Source organism: Athene cunicularia (assembly GCF_003259725.1).
Source record: "Athene cunicularia isolate RWA chromosome 1 unlocalized genomic scaffold, athCun1 chr1_part1, whole genome shotgun sequence".
Lineage (NCBI taxonomy): Eukaryota > Metazoa > Chordata > Aves > Strigiformes > Strigidae > Athene > Athene cunicularia.
The window spans coordinates 127,666,868-127,688,691 of NW_020799091.1; the positions used below are offsets into that span (position 1 = coordinate 127,666,868).

The 21,824-nt window shown below is 45.6% G+C and overlaps 1 protein-coding gene across 1 annotated transcript in view; it reads left to right on the top strand.

Moving 5' to 3' along the window:
* The window catches only part of EPHA1 (EPH receptor A1), a 39,037-nt gene extending 21,452 nt beyond the window's left edge, over positions 1-17,585 (top strand). The window contains exons 5-18 of the mRNA XM_026852195.1: positions 3,150-3,305; positions 4,223-4,555; positions 5,832-5,956; positions 6,061-6,220; positions 8,737-8,833; positions 9,625-9,680; positions 9,990-10,112; positions 10,216-10,401; positions 10,842-10,903; positions 11,266-11,475; positions 12,151-12,300; positions 15,010-15,203; positions 15,518-15,673; positions 16,537-17,585. Coding sequence (XP_026707996.1) covers positions 3,150-3,305; positions 4,223-4,555; positions 5,832-5,956; positions 6,061-6,220; positions 8,737-8,833; positions 9,625-9,680; positions 9,990-10,112; positions 10,216-10,401; positions 10,842-10,903; positions 11,266-11,475; positions 12,151-12,300; positions 15,010-15,203; positions 15,518-15,673; positions 16,537-16,615 — 2,087 coding nt within the window. The 3' untranslated portion in view covers positions 16,616-17,585. The remainder of the gene's footprint in view (positions 1-3,149; positions 3,306-4,222; positions 4,556-5,831; positions 5,957-6,060; positions 6,221-8,736; positions 8,834-9,624; positions 9,681-9,989; positions 10,113-10,215; positions 10,402-10,841; positions 10,904-11,265; positions 11,476-12,150; positions 12,301-15,009; positions 15,204-15,517; positions 15,674-16,536) is intronic.
* Positions 17,586-21,824: the final 4,239 nt, after the last annotated feature.

A 21,824-nucleotide genomic window follows, 5' to 3' on the forward strand; every position in this document is an offset into this window, starting at 1 on the left:
GGGGCAGGTCCCTCTCGGGTGCAAGAGGCTCTCCCTGGCTGCGGAGCTGGCCTGGCTGGCCTGGGCCTGCGTGGCCTGCTGGCCCCAGGCTGGGTGGCCTCAAGCCTGCTGGCCGCGGGAGCTGCCCCCACGCTGCGCCCCGGCCCTCCTGTTAGAGCACATTTCACAGTGGCTAGTAGCCGTGGTTAGTAACGGTGCTAGCAGCCACAGGTACCGCACAAATGGGGGGAATCACCAGGTTTTGAAGCTTGGTCAAACAAGACCTTGAAGCGTGGTCAAAATTACCTTGATTAGTGATAAGAAATTAAAAAATGATAGATTCTGATCTCCAAACCCTAGAAAATAAGCAGAACGTCCTGGACCATAAAAGAGAATGTCTGGGACCATGTTGAGGATGAGTTATTTGACAACCCGGCAGAGTGACTCTTCAGTTAATGAACTTGGCAATGAAACCAACTTCTGAGTGTGCTGAAAGAAACTCCATTATCATACTGAGAAACACACCCACAGCTTGAAAAGACCCCGGACCAGGTTAAGACCCTTCCCCTGAGCATGTGTAGCACTAGAAGCGTTATGTGAGCTGTATTATAATTGTATGTTAATCACTAACCAACCAGTATCTCATAGGTGTGTTTGGAAAAGTACTAACCCCAGATTTTTGTGTATAAAAGGAACATGAATAAAACCTGCTGTTCAGGTTTGATTTGTGGAAAAGTCCACTGAGTGCCCAGGCCTGAATAAATACAGTATCTCTCCTGAGCATGTTAAGATTGGGTTATTGCATGATGGTCACAAATCTACTTTTTGGATAACAACCTCAGCATGCCCAGACTCAGGGCTGGGGCTGTGCTGGGCAGCTGGATGCTTCTGCCCTGCCTGCACCTCTGGCTCCCCTTTAGTTTACTGATCTAGACACAGCTTCATGTGGTATGATCCCGATGGCTGGCCGGTGCCTGCCCAGTTACCTCCTGGGTTTGTCAGTTTGCCCAGATGTCCCCCCTGCAGTTCCCTCCCTGCACATCCTCTCCCTACAAGGCACGCTGTTTCCTTGCGAGGCAGCTGTCCTCTTGACAGGCCTCAGCAGCATTTGTGGACTAGGGGCTGGAGCCTAAGAGTTTAGGGGTTGGAGCTAACTTATTGCAGAGGTCCACAAACCCAAATTTCCCTAATTTACATGCTGACTTGTCTCAGCCTGATAGTAAGAGGATGTGTAAGTCGTCCCATCTTTATGGCAGGTAGTATTATGCAGGAAAATCAGAACCTCTGTGTTATAGAAGTCTGTGGCCCTGTGGTTCGTTTGTTTTTCATGTTGCTGCCAAAGCGCTCCTGATCCAAACTGATCCAGTGTCAGGAATTTTGAAATCTTACGCTGGAGCAAAGTGGCAGCAGGCCACAAAGCTTTCATCTTCACTCCAGCACGTAGAAGTGTTCTCAGTCGTGAGCAGCCTAGAGGTCAAATTAACTTTTCTTCTTCTTGCCTATTTGTCAAGATGATTTGATTTGGAATATAAATGGAGTCTTTGGTCTGGTGACAATTGATGTTTGAGCCTTTTAATTCTTTCAACAGCCTTTGCTATCATTGACCACACAGTTGCATGATGTAGCTCAGAATGATAGTCTTTCATAAGTGGTTGTCTTGTTCCCAAAGGTGCTGGTTGTTCCTACTCCTTGTGATTCTTTCTCCTTTCTGTGCTCTTCAGGCTTCACTGCTGCAAATCCTTTTGGCCCATGTACTGTCATGGTACTGCCAAATGGTTTTGTATTACTATGCAACTGGTAGGCCAGTTATCATCGTCTAGTGTTGATGGGACAGTCTGCCTGTCATCCCAGGGCAAGAAGAGGGACCAGTAGGAATGAGAAGAAGCCACTTCTCCGATGACAATCTAGAGAGAAATCTCAACATACAGTGAGGATAATGACTCTTCCTGAGACTGATGGTGAGGAGTCTTATTTGGTCTTTGTTAGTGTAAATTTTTTTAGGTCTCTCAGGTGTTCTTCTGTGTTACATAGTAGGAATGGCTGGATTGTTTTTTGTCTTCTGGATAAAGGATCATTTCCTATGCTGTGCTCCACCACAGTATGCCATTTGTGTCAGGCTTCTGAGCAAATGGCTTTCTCCACTGGGATCTCCTGAGGGATTACATGGGAGATTGCTGCTTTTATAGTGCCATATGAAAAGGGTCGTTCCCTTGGTGCTCAAGTTAAATGCAAGGTAGTAGCTGTGGCAGAAAATTAGCATATGCATTCCTCAACCATGTGATTAGTGATAGGTTGGTTGTTTCTTTAGTTTAAGAACATCTGATAGACTTATTTAGCACAGGCTGGTAGCCATTAAATTCACAGGATACTTCAACCTCCCTCACTCATTTTCTTCTTGCTAAACACCTATAGAGGTGAAGCATTGACCCTGAGATAACTGGTAGACAGAGCAGTGCTGCTGTAGATCAAGCTAATAGTAATGCAGCAAAACCAGAGTGTCAGATGTTAACACTTGGAGAAATATGTGGCTGATTGTTTTTGTAGGACTGGAAGTAGAAAGCACGTGACACCTGTTTTCTTGTAGTCTGTGTTGACTCCATAGCCAGTTACACTCAATGCTGTTAGGTGAACTGAAGTTATTTCCCCAGTGCCCTTCTAGGTGATGCTCTGGTACAACACTTGAAATCAGAAAAGATGCTTTTGCTAAAAATCCCACTGGCTATCCTTTGTGAAATCAGCCAACAGGGGACTCTAAGGAGTACAAAGACTTGGAGCTAGTATTTACAGCTCTTATTTATAGTGTGGAAAGCTTAAAGTGCACAGTGGGGACCAGTCTGGGTTTATGTTGAAAGAAGTCTCTGAGGTTGACCAGCTTCTGTTTTCATACAGCATCCATGAAGAATGAGATACCCCTTCTTCAGTCTACAAGTCCTATCATAACATTAAACCTACCTTGAGTTTGCATCTCCTTTCTGTCTGCTTTGAGAAGATGATTTGTCTAAGTGACCTCCAGGGGTCCCTTCCAACCTAAATATTCCTGTGAGCTAAGTAAATGGAAGAAAAGCAAGCAGATAAATGAGTATTCAAGAAGCTGAACAAAACCGCCAGGTGGTTTCTTGTTAATCTTGGCTTATTGTTGATCTTATGTTGGCTTGTTTGTCTCTTCACAGCCTGCCAGCGAGGATTCTATCGTCACTCCCTGGAGACTAAACACTGCCTGAAGTGCCCCCCCAACAGCTTGTCCAATGAGTCAGGGGCTACATCTTGTTCCTGCAATGCAGGCTTCTACCGAGCACCTTTGGAGGGCCAGAACATTGCCTGCACCCGTGAGTCGCAAATAGAAAGAAAGAACAATATCTATACTGACTGGGGGATGAACTTATTGAGAGCAGCCCTACAGAGAACTTAAGGATACTGGTGGGTGAAAAACTGGATGTGAGCTGGCCATGTGCGCTTGCAGCCCAGAAAGCCAGCTGTATCCTAGGCTGCGTAAAAAGAAAGCATGGCCAGTAGGTTGAGGGAGGTGATGCTGCCCCTCTGCTCTTGTGAGACCCCACTTGCAGGACTGCATCCAGCTCTGGGGTCCCCAGTACAAAAGAGACACATGGACCTGTTAGAGCAGGTCCAGAGGAGGCCACAAAAATGGTCAGGGGGCTGGAACTCTTAATGAAGAAAAGCTTAGAGTGTTGGGGTTATTCAGGCTGGAGAAGAGAAGGCTTCAGGGAGATCTTACTGTGACATTTCAGTTTTTAAAGAGGACATATAAGAAAGATGGAGAAAGACTTTTTACCAGGGCCTGTACTGACAGGACAAGGGGCAATGGTTTTAAACAGAAAGAGAATAGATTTCGAAGGGACATATGGAAGAATTTTTTTATGATGAAGGTGGTGAGACACTGGAGCAGGTTGCCCAGAGGAGTTGTGGCTGCCCCCTCCCTGGCAGTGTTCAAGGCCAGGTTGGATGGGCCTTTGAGCAACCTGGGCCAGTGGAAGATGTCCCTGCCTATGGCAGGGGCTTGGACTAGATGATCTTTAAAGGTCCCTTCCAACCCAAACCATTCTGTGTTTCTACAAAAAAGGACATAGGAGGAAACAAAATGTGGGGAAATGGGGATGAGAGATCAGAGAGGGAGGGGCTGGGGGGACAGAGGACTCCACTCAGAGTGCATCAGCAGATGGGAAACTGCCACAGTACTTTGGGTATTAACAGCTGGATCTAATACTTTCTTTCATGCTTCTTGTAGGCCCCCCTTCAGCTCCCCGCAATGTCAGCTTCTCCCTTATTGGCACGCAGCTGAGTCTATGGTGGCAGCCACCCAGCGACCACGGTGGGCGGAAGGACCTGACTTACACAGTCTTCTGTCAGCGCTGCCATTTCCTGTCATGTGAGCCCTGTGAGGCTGGTGTAGTATTCTCCCCCAGTGCTTCTGGTCTCAATAAACCTGCTGTGGACGTGGATGGCCTAGAAGCTTACACCAACTACACCTTTGCTGTGGAAGCCCATAATGGTGTCTCGGGAATGGGACCTGCTTCACAGAGAACTGCTCCAGCTGTCTGGGTCGCAGTTGGACATGCAGGTTAGCAGAAGTAGAGAGAGGTTCTTCCTGCTCATCAGGAAAAGGATCTCTGTGAATGTTTAAGGTTTCTCCATATTCTTCTGACTGCTGCATGTATTTTTATGGTATGGTAAAGACTCTAAGGTACCTCTGCCTCTGGCATGTAAAGTCCATCAGTCATATTCTTTTCAAGTCAAGCAGCAGAAATCATTATCCACCAAGAGCTGTGAATCCACCAAGGACTTAACAGAGGTGAAGAGGATAAAGCCCTCCCTGTCATACACTAGCATAGTCCAGCCTCAGTATTGTTACCTGTATGACAGGAAGAACAGGAACTGTGGTGTGAAATATTTCCTGTGATTTGGATATTGCAAAAAGTCTGACCAAACACAACAGAAACCCTGTTGTAACTGGAAAAAAAAAAACCCAAAACCAAAAAAACCCACCAAACAAACCCCAAAAACCAACCCAAACTTTGAAAGCATGGAGAAATGAGGGTATCAAAAGCATGCAAGTTCTTGACACATTTCTATAGTTTAGCTTCAAGCTGGCTAGTTTGACTGTCCTGTGAATACTTTCCAGAGTGCTGTGAAACTTGATTACTTGATTATAGAACAGTGATATCACAGTGCTCAACAGCTGTTGGTGCTTTTCTCAAGCTCTGACTGACAAAATACTACTTTTCTTCCTGATGCTGTGTGGGGGCAGCACAACTCTGAACTGGAAAAACAGAGCTACTTTTGGCTTGCCTCATCGCTTCCTGGTGCTGATGAAGGACAAGGAGAGAACAAGGCTTGACTCTTCAGTCCTTGCACACTGTTGAGAATTATCTTTTTATTCATGAACAGCATGCACTTGCAGTCAGCTGAGAGATTTTGAGCACTGTATTTCACTGTACCCTTATGAAATGAAGTTGCATTTGTAAATCACATGGGATAGTGGTGTTACTGCTGCTGTAACAGCATAAAACCCCAATGTTTTTATTTCAAATTGAGCACTTCCAGTGCAGTACTAGATTAAATGTAATTCCTTGGAACACTGATTTTGTTTTGATGGCCAGAGTTATGCTTCCATTGTTAGGACAGAAGCATACATGGAAACCAATTAATTACAGACAGAGACCTCATTTCCCTTTCACCATAGAAGAGCAAGATGAGGGAGTGGCAGTGGCAATGAGAGTCAGTTCCAGTTTCATGGTATGACTAGAGAAGAAAAGAGAGAGCTTCTGGTGGAGAAAGGGCCTAGTTTGCATTATATTTGTATTTCTTCCTGATGTTCTCTATTCTCTCCCTTGCAGCTCCGGTGACAGTATCCCAGTTTATCCTGACACAAAGAGATGACAGTAGTCTTTCTGTTTCTTGGCTTGCCCCACGACAGCGCAGCCGGACTTCTGTGGAGTATGAGGTCATGTTCTTTGAGAAGGTGAGGCCTGCCTTATTTGTTCTTCCCTCTTTCCACCCAAAGCGTTGGAAGCATCCTCTTCATTCAACATGTGTTTGTGACTTGAACCTGTTTGATTTCTGCAGGGAGAGGAGGCACGTTACACAGTGAAGCACCTTGTTGAGCCAAATGTCACACTGAGAGACCTGCAGCCAGACACAGCCTACCTGCTTCGAGTGAGATCCATCACACCCCTTGGGCCTGGGCCCTACTCTGCGGAGCAGGAATTTCGCACCCTTCCACCAGGTAAAGGACAACCACTGGAATCTCATTTGGGAGAAACTCACTTCCCCATCAGATTGTATATTCCCATGGTACATGGTTCTCTTTTTGCATTCTGCTAGCTGTAAGGCAGAGACACCACACTCCTGAATTCCTTGTCACAAGGGCCAAACCTCTTGCTCTGTAAAAAGGAGACATTTATCCTGTTTCATTGCTGTTGTATAAAATCCACTTGTACTTTCCCATTCAGAACTGATCAGAACCAGCTCTTCATCTGCTTCTCCTGAAAGACATTTTTATTCTGGCTAATGTTTCTAAGTTTGAAAGTTAGCAAAATTATTACATATGCCTGCTTTTGTGTGAAAGTCAGTAGTGAAAAAGAGAACTCAGAGGACCTCACCAGTACTTTCTCCAGCTTTATAATTTCCACTGTTTGTAGTGCAGCCCCTGAATGTAACTCTGACCAAAAAGATGGTATGTGCCACTGAAAAAAATTCTCACCAAAGCACAAAGTGTAGAAAGCCAAGCTGTTGAGGTCACAAGAAGACCTTTCTCCTATGTTAAAGAACATCTCATATAGGCCTCACATCCAACCTCCTGTTTCCCTGGGTTACCCAGAGCATTCCCCTTTATCAAAAGTTTTCTGTAATGGAGATTGCTCTCTCCTCATTCCACACATTCACAGATCCTCCTATTGACTCTGTGGATAATTTTAGAAATACATCGTTTGAAATTATGCCTTTGAAAGGCTAGCTTTACTGTAATGAAATAAGGATATGGAAGAAATCAAAGGCATACCTTAATGTAACTAAATAGTTAACTGTATAAAAGCTGATAAGGAGTTGTGATACCATGAATGGAATATAATTTAAAGATTGGGGTTTTTTTGGCACCTGGAGCTTTTGATAAAATGTTCATGAATTCGCAAGTGCCAAATTTGATGATATAAATGATCGATAGATTAATGTACCAGAAAGAAAAATGTGTGAGTTAACATGTGCCTCAGATGGTTTTGATTATAAAAGAATATGTTAGAAAATACTTTTGTCAAGGTTATGCTTTTTTTTAAATAGAAGTTCATCACTTCATCATGCCAAGACAAAGGTATTTTTGAATATGAAAGGGATTAAAAAGAAGTACCAGCAAGATTTCATTTGGTGAGAGTTCTTCGATAATACTAGAAGCACTGTTTATCTGTAATAGTCTAGGAATATTAGTGGAGCAAGATTTGCAGGAGAAGGCAATTTTTTTTAATCTGAATTTGAAATTTAGATCCCTTAATTTTCTGCAGAAATACTATGTACCTAAAAACTTGTTCATTTTGTTAGAGATATTATTTCACCTTCAAAATCTTGCCTTTGTGATTTTAAAAAATAACATTATGTCTGCCTCTTGATTTCTGCTTAACTGAGCTGGTGATTTTTAATAATTTTAGTGGGATGAGTCAGCATTAAATTGAGCAAGAATAACAAGTGCTAATTAGGTTTTATGGATGCTGGCCATTGCGCTGGATGTTAGGAAACACTTCCAGACAAGTTGTCTGTGTCACACAAGCTGTTGCTTGCTTTAAAATCTGTTGTTCCTTGCTTTAAAATCTATTAATTTATTGAAACAATTTCTTTAGGAAATTCTCTTTCTTCTGGATGTTTTCCTAAATCTCTTTAGGGAAAATACTAAAAAATGTAGATTCTCATTAGATATGGATATGAACACTTCGCATTAATGTATTTTTAAGTTTTTAAAAATAGGTTTTTAAGTTTTGGGAAATAAGGTTTAAAACCACATATTTCACCATCAGATGCCATTTATGATTTCCTGTGATTAATTCAGATATACTATATGGGAATGGATGGTTTTAACTATTAAATGTAAGAAGACAACCTGTGTTACATGAATGCTATCTGAATGCTATTCGATCACAAAATGAAACCACCTGATGCTTAGTTTTGAGAAAGCAGGAATATGATTTTAGTCTTCAAGTTCTTAACTCAGTACTTGCTTGTTTGAAAAGTCCTAAACAGAGACTGGCTTCTGTCAATGTAATTGGGCAAAGGAACAACCCCAGATATTGATAGAAGGGCGGGGTGAGGGGGGAGAATTAGTTTCATAAGTAGGAAGAGAATCAAGTTAGACTACTAACTTGGGAAAAATGATGTCCTTGCTGTGCCATAGTTTGCATCAGCTACTGAGCAGGAAGAAGGGTCTTATCTGAAAGAGCAGTTGGAAAGGAATGGAAGGAAAGGAACAGCTGTTCTTCGTTTTTGAAAATGTCATGGAATTTATGTGGGAAATCAGACAGGGATAAATTGCTCAACTAGAAGACAAAGACTGTAAATAAGAGTCAACCACATACCCACCAGAAGGTGCTCCATGCACGTGAATAAAAGTACAATAGGACTCAAACCTGGTGGCTCTGCTGTCTGTAGGATAAATGGCTGTAGCTTACCTAATACCGTTGGCTGGTGACAGCTGGTTGCTACATTCCGAACAAATAGTTCTTGGTCTTTTAAATGATATGGCCTTTCTCTTTGTTTCTGCAGACTCGGGAGCTCTGTCTGGTGGAGTCATAGTCTCTATTATCTTTGGAGTTCTGCTATTTATTGGGCTGCTTCTGGGACTTCTCATCTTTCGGCGAAAGTAAGTGTTTTTTGGTATTGAAAAAGGTATAGATGTAGGAACAGCTGAGCTATGGGAGCTTGAGAAAGGGAGGGAAGCCCTGATTTCTCACAGAATATTGGATAGGTAAAGGATAGTTAGAGAATAAAGAGTAAGACTGGTGTGCTGTGCAAGGTGGAATGAGTGTCAGTAAGTAATTTCAATCAGCAGGATTGGAGGTATTGATATGTCTGTAAGACACTGCTTGCTGCTGAGGACAGAGAAGAATGGGGTGATTCCTCTGTTTTGTTATAATCCAGCACTAACATACTGTTATCATGACAGATGAATAAAAATATTGTTATGGCACAACCATTTCTATAGCTACTGATCATTTAAGTGGGCAATACATGTACCCAGTCATTTCAAACCATTTTCCGTATACCATTACTTTAGTGGTCCTCTACCCAGATAGAAAATTACTTCCTTTCTAAATGTCTATAAGACCACTATTTGGTTTTAAGAAGATTAGGTATTGTACTGAAAGTGTACATAAAACTTAAAATAAATTGGAATTCATCTGTAATTCAGGAAGCAGAAGGATGAACAAAACTACCTGCATGGAAACAAAGTTCCATTTCTAAATGTCAATGAAGCATCACATTTTCTTGCTAGATGTACTTTGCCAAGTAGGTGCAGTGTCTGGTTCCACTTTGCTCTACTCTACTCTGAACTCTGTTCCTGAACAGCTAGGGCAGATGCTCTGGAAGTCTTGCTTTTCTCTTTGCTATCTGCTGACTGTTTTATTTTCATGACTGCTTCTTATGTTCCAGGCAGGCTCGTCGGAGACAAGCACGGCCAGATTACAATACTTCAGGCTTTGATCGAGGTGAGCTTCAGAGGGGTAGCAGAACAAGGGAGAAGCCTGAAATGGGTTGGGAGGAGTGAAAAGAAACTGTAGTTTCAAATCAGACACTGACATAGATTTTTCTGATGTAATTTGCCTCTTTCCATAACAGCTCTAGTCTTCAACATATGTTTGGTAGATTTGCTTACTGCTATTGTCAGAATCCCATGTACCATTAGCTTACTGCTATTTTGCTTACTGCTATTGTCAGAATCCCATGTACCTTTGTCCTATAAAGCTTGTCCAAAGAGCTGACAGGTCAGTTTTCTATTTTGTTTCCCTTTACCATAGAGAAGGTCTGGTTGAAGCCCTATGTAGACCTGCAACCATACGATGACCCCAGCAGAGGGGTGCTGGAATTCACTAAGGAACTGGACATCTCTTGTGTCACTATGGAGAATGTGATTGGAGAGGGTGAGTTACTTGTTGCTCCCCTCATCTTACAGTTCCCCTACACTGTTATTTTGCTGACTATTCCTGAGTTCATCTGTGACCTTTTGCCTCTGGTTTTCCTCAGGGGAGTTTGGGGAGGTCTATCGTGGGTCCTTGCGGCTCCCAGGGAAAGAACGTATTGTGGTTGCCATCAAGACCCTGAAGTCAACATATTCAGACTCACAGTGGTGGAACTTTCTGCGTGAGGCAACAATTATGGGGCAATTCAATCACCCGAACATTGTACGTCTGGAAGGAGTTGTCACCAAAAGTAAGTGTGTGGGAGAGAGTCCTGGAATGAGAGCAGAAACTGGCACATTTCTTGGTCCTTTCTTGGAGAGGGTGCTCTCAGAGAGGCTGTGCTGGGAGAAGACAGGTGTTGTGATGTTATGGCAGAAAAGGAAGAAGGGAGGAGTTGTATGGATTTCCAGCAGAGTCATGAGGCAGTGTTAGGAGAGGTCTTCTTGAGTTGGTGAGTGGATGAGAAGTTGGGATAGTGTAAGGGATGCTGTGAAGTTGTATGTGTGACATAAGGAGGAATATAAAATCATTGAGGGGGGCCTAAGGAGAGGGGTGAGCCAGCTGTGCCAGAGGAGCGGGGATGTTGGCTGGGCTTGGATATGGTTCTCTGCGTTGGGGCAGTGTGGAGAGCATTGAAAGGTAAGAGTAGGAGAATTGCAAAAAGGCTGACACCTTCTTGTCTTCCTCAAGGGAGGCCAATGATGATCATCACTGAGTATATGGAGAATGGAGCGCTGGATACCTTCCTCCGGGTGAGAGACTCCAATCTGTAATAGGCTTGTGTACTGCCGGAACTTGCACTTGACCTGGATTTAGGATCCTAAAAGAAGACCAGATATAAGATCCAGACATCCACTTACTTTCTGCTCACTAACATTTCCAGTCTCAGCAGTTGAAGCTTGATACCAGTGTCCAGAGTGCTGTAGTTGAAGTGCAGGTGCCTAATGATGACTCTGGAGACCACCCCAGTCCCTTAATGAGAAACTGTTGGGTCCTTTGGGCTGCAGCATTGCCTTTTCACTTGTTCGCCAATGCCCACTTTGGCCAGTAACTAGAAACCAAGCAGATTGATGTCACTTGACCAGGATCTTCTCTCGCTTCTTCTTCCATGCAGGAGAATGAGGAAAAATTTAGCCCTGTGCAGCTTGTGAGCATGCTGCAAGGAATAGCCTCTGGCATGACCTACCTTTCAGAACACAACTACGTGCACCGGGATCTGGCCGCTCGCAACATCCTGGTGACACGCAGTCTTCAGTGCAAGGTGTCTGACTTTGGACTCTCTCGAATATTGGAGAATGATGCAGAGGGGACCTATGAAACCAAGGTAATGCAAAACCAATCTCTCAGTCTTGGAAATGAACTGTAGTCTCAAGGGGATTTGGATTCTGCCAGGTAAGAATGGCAGAATTTCTTCCCAGTAGGAAACACCAGGTCAGGGGAAGATTTGGATGGAAAATCTCTGAGGAAAACCCATAGTAAAACTGCAAGTCATAGTGTGGATGATTCAGAAGGTGGTACTTTTCTGTCTGGAGTCCCTGTTGGGTTTTTTTTCCCAATAGATTCAGAAAGATTGTGGTTTTGAAACAAGAAGAAATGTAAGAGGCCTGATCTTTTGGACTCAGTTAACTAAATCTAGTTTTGAAGATAGCCCTGCTGTGATCAAGGGTTTGGACTACAGACATCTACAGGTCTCTTTCAATGAAAGTTCCAGTGATTCTAATGAATGGTGTAATTCAGAGTAGGGCTATGACTGGTGTTGGGCTTTTACTCCCACAGCAGTGGTTTTGGGTAGCATTCAACTGAATAGAGGGCTAGAACTCATTCACTTTCCAAAAATGTTTTTGTCCTTTTGAGAAATTTCCCCAGGACTTGTTACATGTCACTTCAAGTGAAGTGGGTCAGATCTTGGAACAACTTTGTCATCTCCTTGCATGAAAGCATTGGAGAAATACAACTCAATGTTACATGCTGGATACACTATGTCTCTGCTGTTCCACAGGGTGGTAAGATTCCCATCCGATGGACAGCCCCGGAAGCCATTGCTCATCGGATTTTCACATCAGCCAGTGATGTCTGGAGCTTTGGAATTGTCATGTGGGAGGTGCTGTCCTTTGGTGACAAACCATATGGGAACATGAGCAATCAAGAGGTAAGAGACAATAAGCTCAAGCGCTCATTTAAAAAAAATCATAGAATCATAGGATGGTTCTATGAACCATTCTATAGAATCATTGGAAGGGACCATAACGATCATCTAGTTCCAACCCCCCTGCCATGGGCAGGGACACCTTCCACTAGACCAGGTTGCCCAAAGTCCCATCCAACCTGGCTCTGAACACTGCCAGGGAGGGGGCAGCCACAGCTTCTGTGGGCAACCTGTGCCGGTGTCTCACCACCCTCACAGGGAAGACTTTCTTCCTTATGTCTAATCTAAATCTTCCCTCTTTCAGTTTAAAACCATTACCCCTCATCCTGTCCCTACCTCCTTGATCAAGAATCCCTCCCTATCTTTCCTGTAGCCCCTTTAAGTACTGGAAGGCTGCTCTAAGGTCCTCTTGGAGCCTTCTCTTCTCCAGCTGAACACCCCCAACTCTCTCAGCCTGTCCTCACAGGGGAGGTGCTCCAGCCCCCTGATCAACTTCATGGCCTCCTCTGGCCCCGTTTGAGCAGGTCTGTGTCCTTATTATGTTGGTGCCCCCAGAGCTGGACACACACTGCAGGGACGGTCTCATGAGAGTGTAGCAGTGGGGCAGAATCCTCTCCCTCGCCCTGCTGGCCACCCTGCTCTGGATGCAGCCCAGGACACGGTTGGCTTTCTGGGCTGCGAGTGCACATTGCTGCCTCATGGTCAGTTTTCCATCCACTAATACCCCAAGTCCTTCTCTGAAGGGCTTCTTTCGCCCCACTCCTCACCCAGCCTGTGTTTGTGCTTGGGATTGCCCCGACCCATGTTCAGGACCTTGCACTTGGCCTTATTGAACTCCATGAGGTCAGCATGGTCCCACCTCTCCAGCCTGTCCAGGTCCCTTTGGATGGCCCATCCCTTCTCTCCAGCATGTCGGTCGCACCACACAGCTCGGTGTTGTCAGCAAACTGCTGAGCGTGCCTCGATACCGCTGTCCGTGTCACCAACAGAGATGTTAAACTGCACCAGTCCCAAAACCAACCCATGAGGAACAGCACTTGTCACTGCTCTCCACTTGGACATGGAGCCATTGACCACAACTCTTTGAGTGCAACCATCCAGCCAATCCCTTATCCACTGCGTGGTCTGTCCATCAGACCCGTGTCTCTTCAATTTAGCAACAAGGATGTTGTGCGGGAGTGTCAGATGCTTTGCACAAGTTCAGGTAGATGACATCAGTTGTTCAAAAAAACCCACCCCAAGGCACCAACTTCTGTAGACCTCTTTCAGCATCCAGTCTTGACATTATTTTGAGCGTATAACTACTGTCTCCCTCCCTGCTAAAAATCAATGCAACTAAGTGTCATGATTTGAGCCCAGAGGGAAACTGAGCACCATGCAGCTGCTCACTTACCTCTTCCTGCTCAGAACTGGAAAGGTGTAAAATAAAGCAAAAGGGTCCAGATTCAAGATAAGGACAGGGAGGGATGAGTCACCGGTTACAGTCATGGGCAAAAGATTGACTCATTAGGAGAAGAAAAAGAACGTAAATTTAATTCAGACACTATCAGCAATGCCCCTTAACAGCCAGAGCAAGACAGTGAGAAGCATTACCACATTTTAAATGCATCTTCCCCCCACCTCTCCCTTTTTCCTGGTCTCAGATTTGCTCCCGATTTCTCTACCTCATCCTCCACTGGCTGCACAGGGGCAGAGAATAGGCCATCAGTCCTGCCAATTTTTCCTTCTCAGGATGGGGGGGAACTCCTCACATTCTACTGCTCCAGCGTGGTTCCGCTTTCACAGGACACAATCTTCCACAAACTTTCTCTGACGTGAGTCCTTCCCACAGGCTACATGCTCCTTCAGTGTGGGTCTCCCCTGCGTGTTGCAATCCTTCCAGTGCCAAACTACAACAGTGGGGGCTTCTTCCTCAGACTCCCAGCCTCTTTTAAGTGCAGCCCCCTGCTATGGTGTGGGGTGCTTCATGGCCTACAGGAGAGCATCTGCTCCACCAGTGACCTCCAATGGGTGCAAGTCACAGCTGGCCCTCTCCTCACGGGCTGCAGGGGGGTCTCTGCTCCAGCCCACCTCCTCCGTTCCTCTTCCTCTCTTCAGCTGACTTCAGTGTTATTAGAAGTATTTCCCTCACAACTCCTCCTCATCCCAGGTTCCCCTTCTTAAATGCATTATCACAAAGGCACAGCCATCATCGCTACTTGGCTTGACCTTGGCCAACATAGTGCTGAGGGATCTGGTGGAGTTGAGAACAGTCAGTGTGAGGTTAAATGGTTGGACTGGATGATCTTCAAGGTCACAGATGATTCTGTGATTCTGTGGCCAGAGGTGGGTCTGACTTGGAGCCAGGGGAGTTTTAAGAAGCTTCTCACAGGAGCCACCTCTGTAACCCCCTCCCCTGCTATCAAAACCCTGCCACACACAAACCCAACATGCTTCTCATGAACATGTCCCCTGAATGGCCAATGGGACCTAAGCTAGTAAAGGACTGAAAGTACATGCATATGCTACTTCAATTTCTGACATCCCTTAGGTGTCCTGAGTCTTTGCTATGCTGCTCAGATCCTACTTCAGACACGTGTAATCTGCTTCAACCCCTCCCTGACTGTATACTGTGCAAAATGGTGAACTGCCTGCTCTCAGCCCTGCAGAGGTCTTTTGCTCCTTTTTCGCACTCTCTGTTCTTGGCCAGATTTCTCTCTGTCCTCTGTTTAGGTGATGAAAAGCTTAGAGGAGGGATACCGGCTCCCCCCACCTGTGGACTGCCCATCTATCCTCTACGAGCTCATGAAGAGCTGTTGGTCACATGATCGAATAAGGCGACCTCATTTTCAGGAAATCCGGGGGCAGCTGCAGCATTTCATCTCAAGTCCCCAGCTCCTCCGGCCTGTTGCAGACTTTGATCCCAGGTAAGCAGTCTGTCGCTGGAGGAGGAGAGGTTAACTGGGAGGTTTTCACCTCCCTGCATCCAACAGGAGGAGAGGCAGTGCTAGCAAGGCAGGCTGACAAGGGGTACCTTGAAGGCTCTGTGTGCAGAAGATAGTAGTCATCTCTCATGGCGACAGAAGGCATAGCCATTGGCCTGGGCACTCTGACTTCACTATGCAGAATGCAGATAAATTGGCCTAGCATGGGCAGAGGGTGCTTGCTTGTTAGCTAATATCTCATAGTACCAGCCATTTAAGGTAGTTGCCTGGCTAACAAGGGTTTTATCTGTCTTTAGGGTAACACTCCGGCTCCCCAGCTGCAGTGGATCTGATGGGATCCCCTATCGATCCATCCCTGAGTGGCTGGAATCCATTCGCATGAAGCGCTACATCTCCAACTTCCGCACTGCCGGCCTGGACACCATGGAGTCCATTCTGGAGCTCACTGCTGAGTAAGGGCAGGCCAAGCTCCCAGCAGACACCCCCAGCTGTGCTGCAAATAGCCTGTCTGTCCCTGTGCTCTCTGAACTTATACTTACTTGGAAGACTTCTCTCCATTCTTTATATAGTTAAATGGAAGTGGACTGCTTTCTTGCCCTAAAAGGGAAGAATCAGCCCAGAAGAATTGAGATCAACCCAAACTGTGAGACTAATTCCCTAACTGTCCATGCTTGAGTCTCTTCAGGGGCCTGAGCTGCTCTGAGCTCACATCAGACACAAACAGCAAGGAGGGCCACAATAGATGGCAGACAGTTGTCTCACCTGACCATCTCCACACCCTTGCAGGACTTTGTAAGATAATTGTCTTGCCTTTCTTGCCTTAAACCCCACATGGGCTAGTGGTATTCCTCCCACCCCGGTACTGTTCTATCATAGAGCAAATTCCTTCTTAGAAAGACTCGGCTCAGATGCTTCACCAATGCAGCTGTGCTCCCTTGTAGAGCCAGGGACATACAGCCAGCTCCAATGAGGGTGGTTTCGTTACACAAATGAGCAGGCATGATGCATGGACAGACCTACTAAAGGGCTGAGACCTGGCCCATATCACAGTCGGACATGGACAGAGTCCCAGTTGAATGGGATCACAGACCTAGTCTGGGAGAAGCCAGTTGACGGGTTGGGCAGAGGTGGCCAGGGAAGGGCAGGAACGCATAGAAGTTTCTTCCCTCTAGAGAAGGTGTAGTAGGAGACACTGAGGGAAAGGAAGCTTTCTGAACTAACACTTGGTAACTCTTTCTGCACTTACCCACATCCCAGTCCCCAAGGAACAAGAACAGCAATTCATTTTTTTCATTTCTTTCCCTGTTTTCTTCAGGGACTTGAAACAGATGGGAGTGTCACTTCCAGGCCACCAGAAGAGGATCCTGTGTAGCATCCAAGGCTTTAAGGAGTGATCAATCGTTGCTCTCTTAAGCTTGCTAAATGCCCATTCTTACCAGATATCACTTGGAATCATTCCTATGGCAATTGCTTCCAAATGAGTGACTGGAACGAGCAAAGCAAACCAACCAGAACTGGAAAGGCTCACGAGGCAGCACCACCTGCTGTCATTTCTGTTCCCCCTTGCTTTAGCTCTGTAGCAGCCATCAGTATGTTTCAGAGCACTGGTCTTAGAAACTATTCTCAGCTCTTGTCTTCTGTAGTCCGTTCTGTGCGGCACTAAGTAATCCCTGTAGTCCACACACCGGAGTTTCAGACCCTCAGTATATCACATGGAAACATAAGGATTTATACAAAGCAGATTGGGGGCAGTGAATGATGTTTTAGGATTGGAAATGAGGGTTCAGAAAGACAGGGACATTTGGGAAACATGCACAAGGATACAGACATGGAGTTTGAGCCCATTCACTTCCTGGCATACATCCCTCCTCACTTCAGTAGCCTTCTGTCTTCCCTGTTTTACAACAGGAACAAACTATTCAGTCTTTCACCAGGCTGGGGGTAAGGGCTGTACTTTTTAATTCAGCTATACTTGCCTTAAACACCAGCTCATGGTGTACTTCTTTCTTTGGAGGAGAAGTTGGCAGTAGCAGTACACCCTGCTGTAATTTGTGTGATCACATGTGTAACCTCAGTTTGTTACTGTTTTGCATGTGCCCGCTTCAGCAGGGAGGTTTACATCTCTCCAACCTGCTTAATACCTTTAATTGTGCCATGGACAGAAAACCCTTTAGGTACTATTTTTTCTCTTCCCCTTTTTAAAAGGGAGAATAGTCTTGTTTGGCTGGATAGGGTATTTGTAACAGAAAAATATGTGGGTGGTCTGTCTTATTCCTTCTCTGTGGAGGAAATGTTATTATTTATCAGAGCTCAAGACAGTTACAGATTGTAAATAATATTTTGTAAATAAATCTGTGGCAGAGCAGGCTGTGTTGGAGTTCTCTGGCTTATTTCAAATATGTTTGGGACCTTTTACTTGAATATATATATTAGAAATTCCAGCAGGGTCCTTACATCCATGTTTAGTTGTTTCAGCCAGTGGTCTTTGTCCTTTTAACTGCAGATTTAATGTGGAAATTCAGGTGTGTTAGGATTAAAGGATACATATGGAGCTGCTTACTTCAGACTTTTTTTCTCTAAACGCAGTCACAGCTGTACCCATGCATTAGCCAAGTCCATTGTTTCACAGGTCCTGTGTTTATTCCTAAACCATGACAAGTATTAGAAACTACTGCTGTAGTTTGATGAAATACATGTGAGTAGTACTTCCTTCTGCAGAATAGACTGTCTGGGAGCAGGAAAAAAAAAAAATCATCTCACTCTGATGTTCCTAAGACTTTCTTCTACCTGGGAAGAATAGTCACCTCAAGATCAAGATTTATTTTTCAGTGCTTGAGCCAAGTATAGGTTGGTGAAGAAGATGAGTGCTATCCATTCAGCAATCAGTTACTTGCTGTAGAGAGCTCTCAGTATTTCCCTAATTGTACAATGCCTCAAATTCTTAAGGCTGTAAAATAACACTCTTGCTTCTGGGGAGGTCTTGTTTAGCCATAAATGGACAGAAGGGTTAAGCAGCAGAGATGTAAAGAACTACAACTTAAAGCAAGAAAGCTGGTTTCTATTCAATGTGAGAAGCAGCAGAGTATATACAAGGAACCGTAGTAGACGTGTACCTCAGCTACTTGGGTCAGTGCTGCTGCAGGAAGAGGTAACAGTTGACAACATAAGCTCTTGCTGTGAGGCTTGTTAGTGTATCAGGAAGTTCAGTCTTAGTAACAGGTGCCTGTAGCATAAAGTATAGATAATAATGTTGCTGCCTGGCAGATATCTAGGCTAGAAGATAAACCCTGATGAGGCTGACACAGGATTATGAGCTTGGGTCATGCATATGTAAACTTGAAGCTACCCTTGCAGATGATAGAAAATTGGGAGTGGTTGATACATCAGATAGCTGTGCTGCCATTCAGAAGGACCTTAATAAACAAGAGAAATGGAAAGAGGGGCGTGTTGATTGCCAGCTGGCTGAACAGGAGCCAGCAGTGTGCCCAGGTGGCCAAGAAGGCCAATGACATCCTGGCTTGTGTCAGCAATAGCGTGGCCAGCAGGGACAGGGAAGGGATCTTACCCCTGTACTCGGCCCTGGTGAGGCCGCACCTCGATTCCTGGGTTCAGTTTTGGGCCCCTCACTACAAAAAGGCCATTGAATGACTCGAGCGTGTCCAGAGAAGGGCAGCGGAGCTGGTGCAGGGTCTGGAGCACAGGTCTGTTAGGGAGCGGCTGAGGGAACTGGGGGGGTTCAGTCTGGAGAAGAGGAGGCTGAGGGGAGACCTCATCGCCCTCTACAGCTCCCTGAAAGGAGGGTGCAGAGGAGGGGGGTGGAGTCTCTTGAGCCAAGGAACAAGCACCAGGACAAGAGGGAACAGCCTCAAGCTGTGCCAGGGCAGGGTCAGACTGGCTCTTAGGAAGTATTTCTTTGCAGAAGGGGTTGTTGGGTGTTGGAATGGGCTGCCCAGGGCAGGGGGGGAGTCCCCATCCCTGGAGGGGTTGAAGAGTCGGGTTGACCCAGCGCTGAGGGATCTGGTGGAGTTGGGAACGGTCAGTGTGAGGTTAATGGTTGGACTGGATGGTCTTCAGGTCTTTTCCAACGGAGATGATTCTGTGATTCTGAGAGGAGACTCATGAAGCCGAACAAAGGGAAATGCAGAGCCCTGCAACTAGGGAGGAATAGCCCTGCGCACCAGTACATGCTGGGGACTGAGTGGCTGGAAAGCAGCTTTGCAGGAAGGAACCTGCAGGCTATAGTGAACAGAAAGCTGCACTTGAGCTAGCAATGCCCCCTTGTAGCAAAGGGGGCCGACAGTACCTGGGCTGTGTTAGCAAATGCATCACCAGCAGCAGAAGGGAGGCAACTCTTCCCCTCTGTTCAGTGTGGTTCAGACATCCAGAGCACCATGTCCAATTTTTGGCTCCTTGGTATGAAGGACATAGACTTTACTGGAGCAAGTCCAGTGAAAGGCCACGAGAATTCTGAAGGAATTGGAGCATCTGACGTACAAGAAATGGCTGAGAGAACTTGGGACTGTTCAGACTCAAGGAGGTTTGGGTGGTTCTTATCATTGTATATAAAATACTTGATGGGAGGGAGTGAAGAAGAGGGAGACAGACTCTCCTCAGTGGTATCCAGTGAAATGAGAAGCAGTGGGAACACATCAAAACACAATAAATTCCATCTGAAGGTAAGAAAAAACACTGTGAAAATTGTTAAATGGTGGACCAGGTTATCTGGGGAACTTGTGGTGTTCTTATCCTTGGAGCTATTAAAAAACTGACAGGGTACGTTCCTGAGCAACCTGCTCTGGTTGACCCTGCTCTGGGCAGGAACGTCCCTTGCAACTTGAACTCTTAAAAGGTTCTGAATCAGCTGGCCTGACAAAGAAGAGGCAGCTCAGTTCCATGGCCTCAGGTACAGCCAGTAGCAAGCCTGAGCACGTATTCCCAATAGACACTCACACAAAATACACGTATATATATGTGTGTATATATATGCACACACACTGTACATGACTGGCCTGAGGCAGAAAACGGCAATCATGCAAGCACAGCACAGCCTGATCCAATTCCCTTCTCTGGCTGAGCAGGATGAACCTGCTACTGGAAAATACATACATACATACTATGGATTTCTCTACCAGTAGTTGGCTCCGTGACCTGCAGCCTGAGCTGGTCTCCTCAGCTGCTGGCACCAGGACATCGGCGTCCTCAAGGGCTGTAGCCCCCATCCAGCAGTGGGCCCTCAGGCCCCTCATCCATGTACACACACAGGAGCCCTCTAATAAGGCTGGGTAGAGCCTTATACATTGGATCTATGGAGCAGCTGCCCCCAGGATTCCCCGGTGTCCTAGACCCCTCATGTACAGATACCAACTGTTCTCTGATGGCTGGTCCAGGCTTACCACCAGCAGCTGGCTCCCAGACGCAAGAGTGGGTGTCTTGGACCTCCTGGGAGCTCTAGCAGCTGACTCAGACTGGTCTTTCCAGCATCTGGCCAGACTTGCAGACATGTCAGCTGATGGCTCTGAAGTCTCTTAACCTACTCACTAACCAGCTACTCTGACTTGCTTTTTGCTTGTGATTATGCATTGACATACACACCCACACAGCATGCATGCACTCACGTATTTCCAGTTGCTGGCACTTACCATCTTCACATGCACTGAACAGTCCTCTCACAGAGGGAAAAAAAAAAATTAAGAAGTTTAGTAAGAAGACAGGAGAGACCGTGCTGATGACACACTGGACATGTCCAGACCAGTGTACTGTGTACATGCAGCCAGACCCTTCTGTGGCCTTTTCATGTTCTCCCATGCTTCTTCCTCTCCTTGATCACTCCCCTTTTCCTGCCTTTGATCTTGCCCCTATGCATTCCCTAACAAGTGTTGTATGGTACCCAAATGCTCCTCCCCTGCACCCCATGTCCCTTGGGGAGACTAACCTCCCCTTCATCTGTGAGGTGATCCAGAGGGCCCTTCCCATTGACTCTGTTGGATGGGTTTCACACCCAGACACTAGGACTACAGTCTTCTGATAGCTCTGGGAGGAGCTGGCTTAAGAGTCCTTCTCTCTCCCAACACTGTTTCTCTCCTCTGTGCTCCTTGGCATTTGTAGGCATGAGCTTTTAGTCACATAATGTGGAAACAACCACTCAAAACAATGCCTACAAAACAGCAAGAATTCAGATAAGAAAGCAAATGTACAATTTGTTTATTTGTTGCTCATCCTATAGTAAACCTCAAAAATTTTACTAGATCAATTTGCAAGGACTCATTAAAGACTTCCCCCAAACTGGCAAGAGAACAAGGCTTTCATGCCTTTGAAGTGCTGAAGCATTGATGCTCACTACAGAGAGGAGTTTCACCTGTAGTGACCAAGTCAGAACTATGCTTAAAACCATCAACATCAAGCACCAATGCTTTCTTAAAAGCAGTAGTTAAGGGAAAGCAAGCAAACTGACTGCTTTATTCCAGCCTGGTGCAAGTGAATTTTAATAACTCACCTCCTAGTGACACAGCAAGCAAATTACAATGTTGCTGTACTGCTTTAAATGACAGCTACTCTTCTGGCACAGAAAAGAAAGTGTAAGTTTGAAAAGGAGAGAAAGGCCAT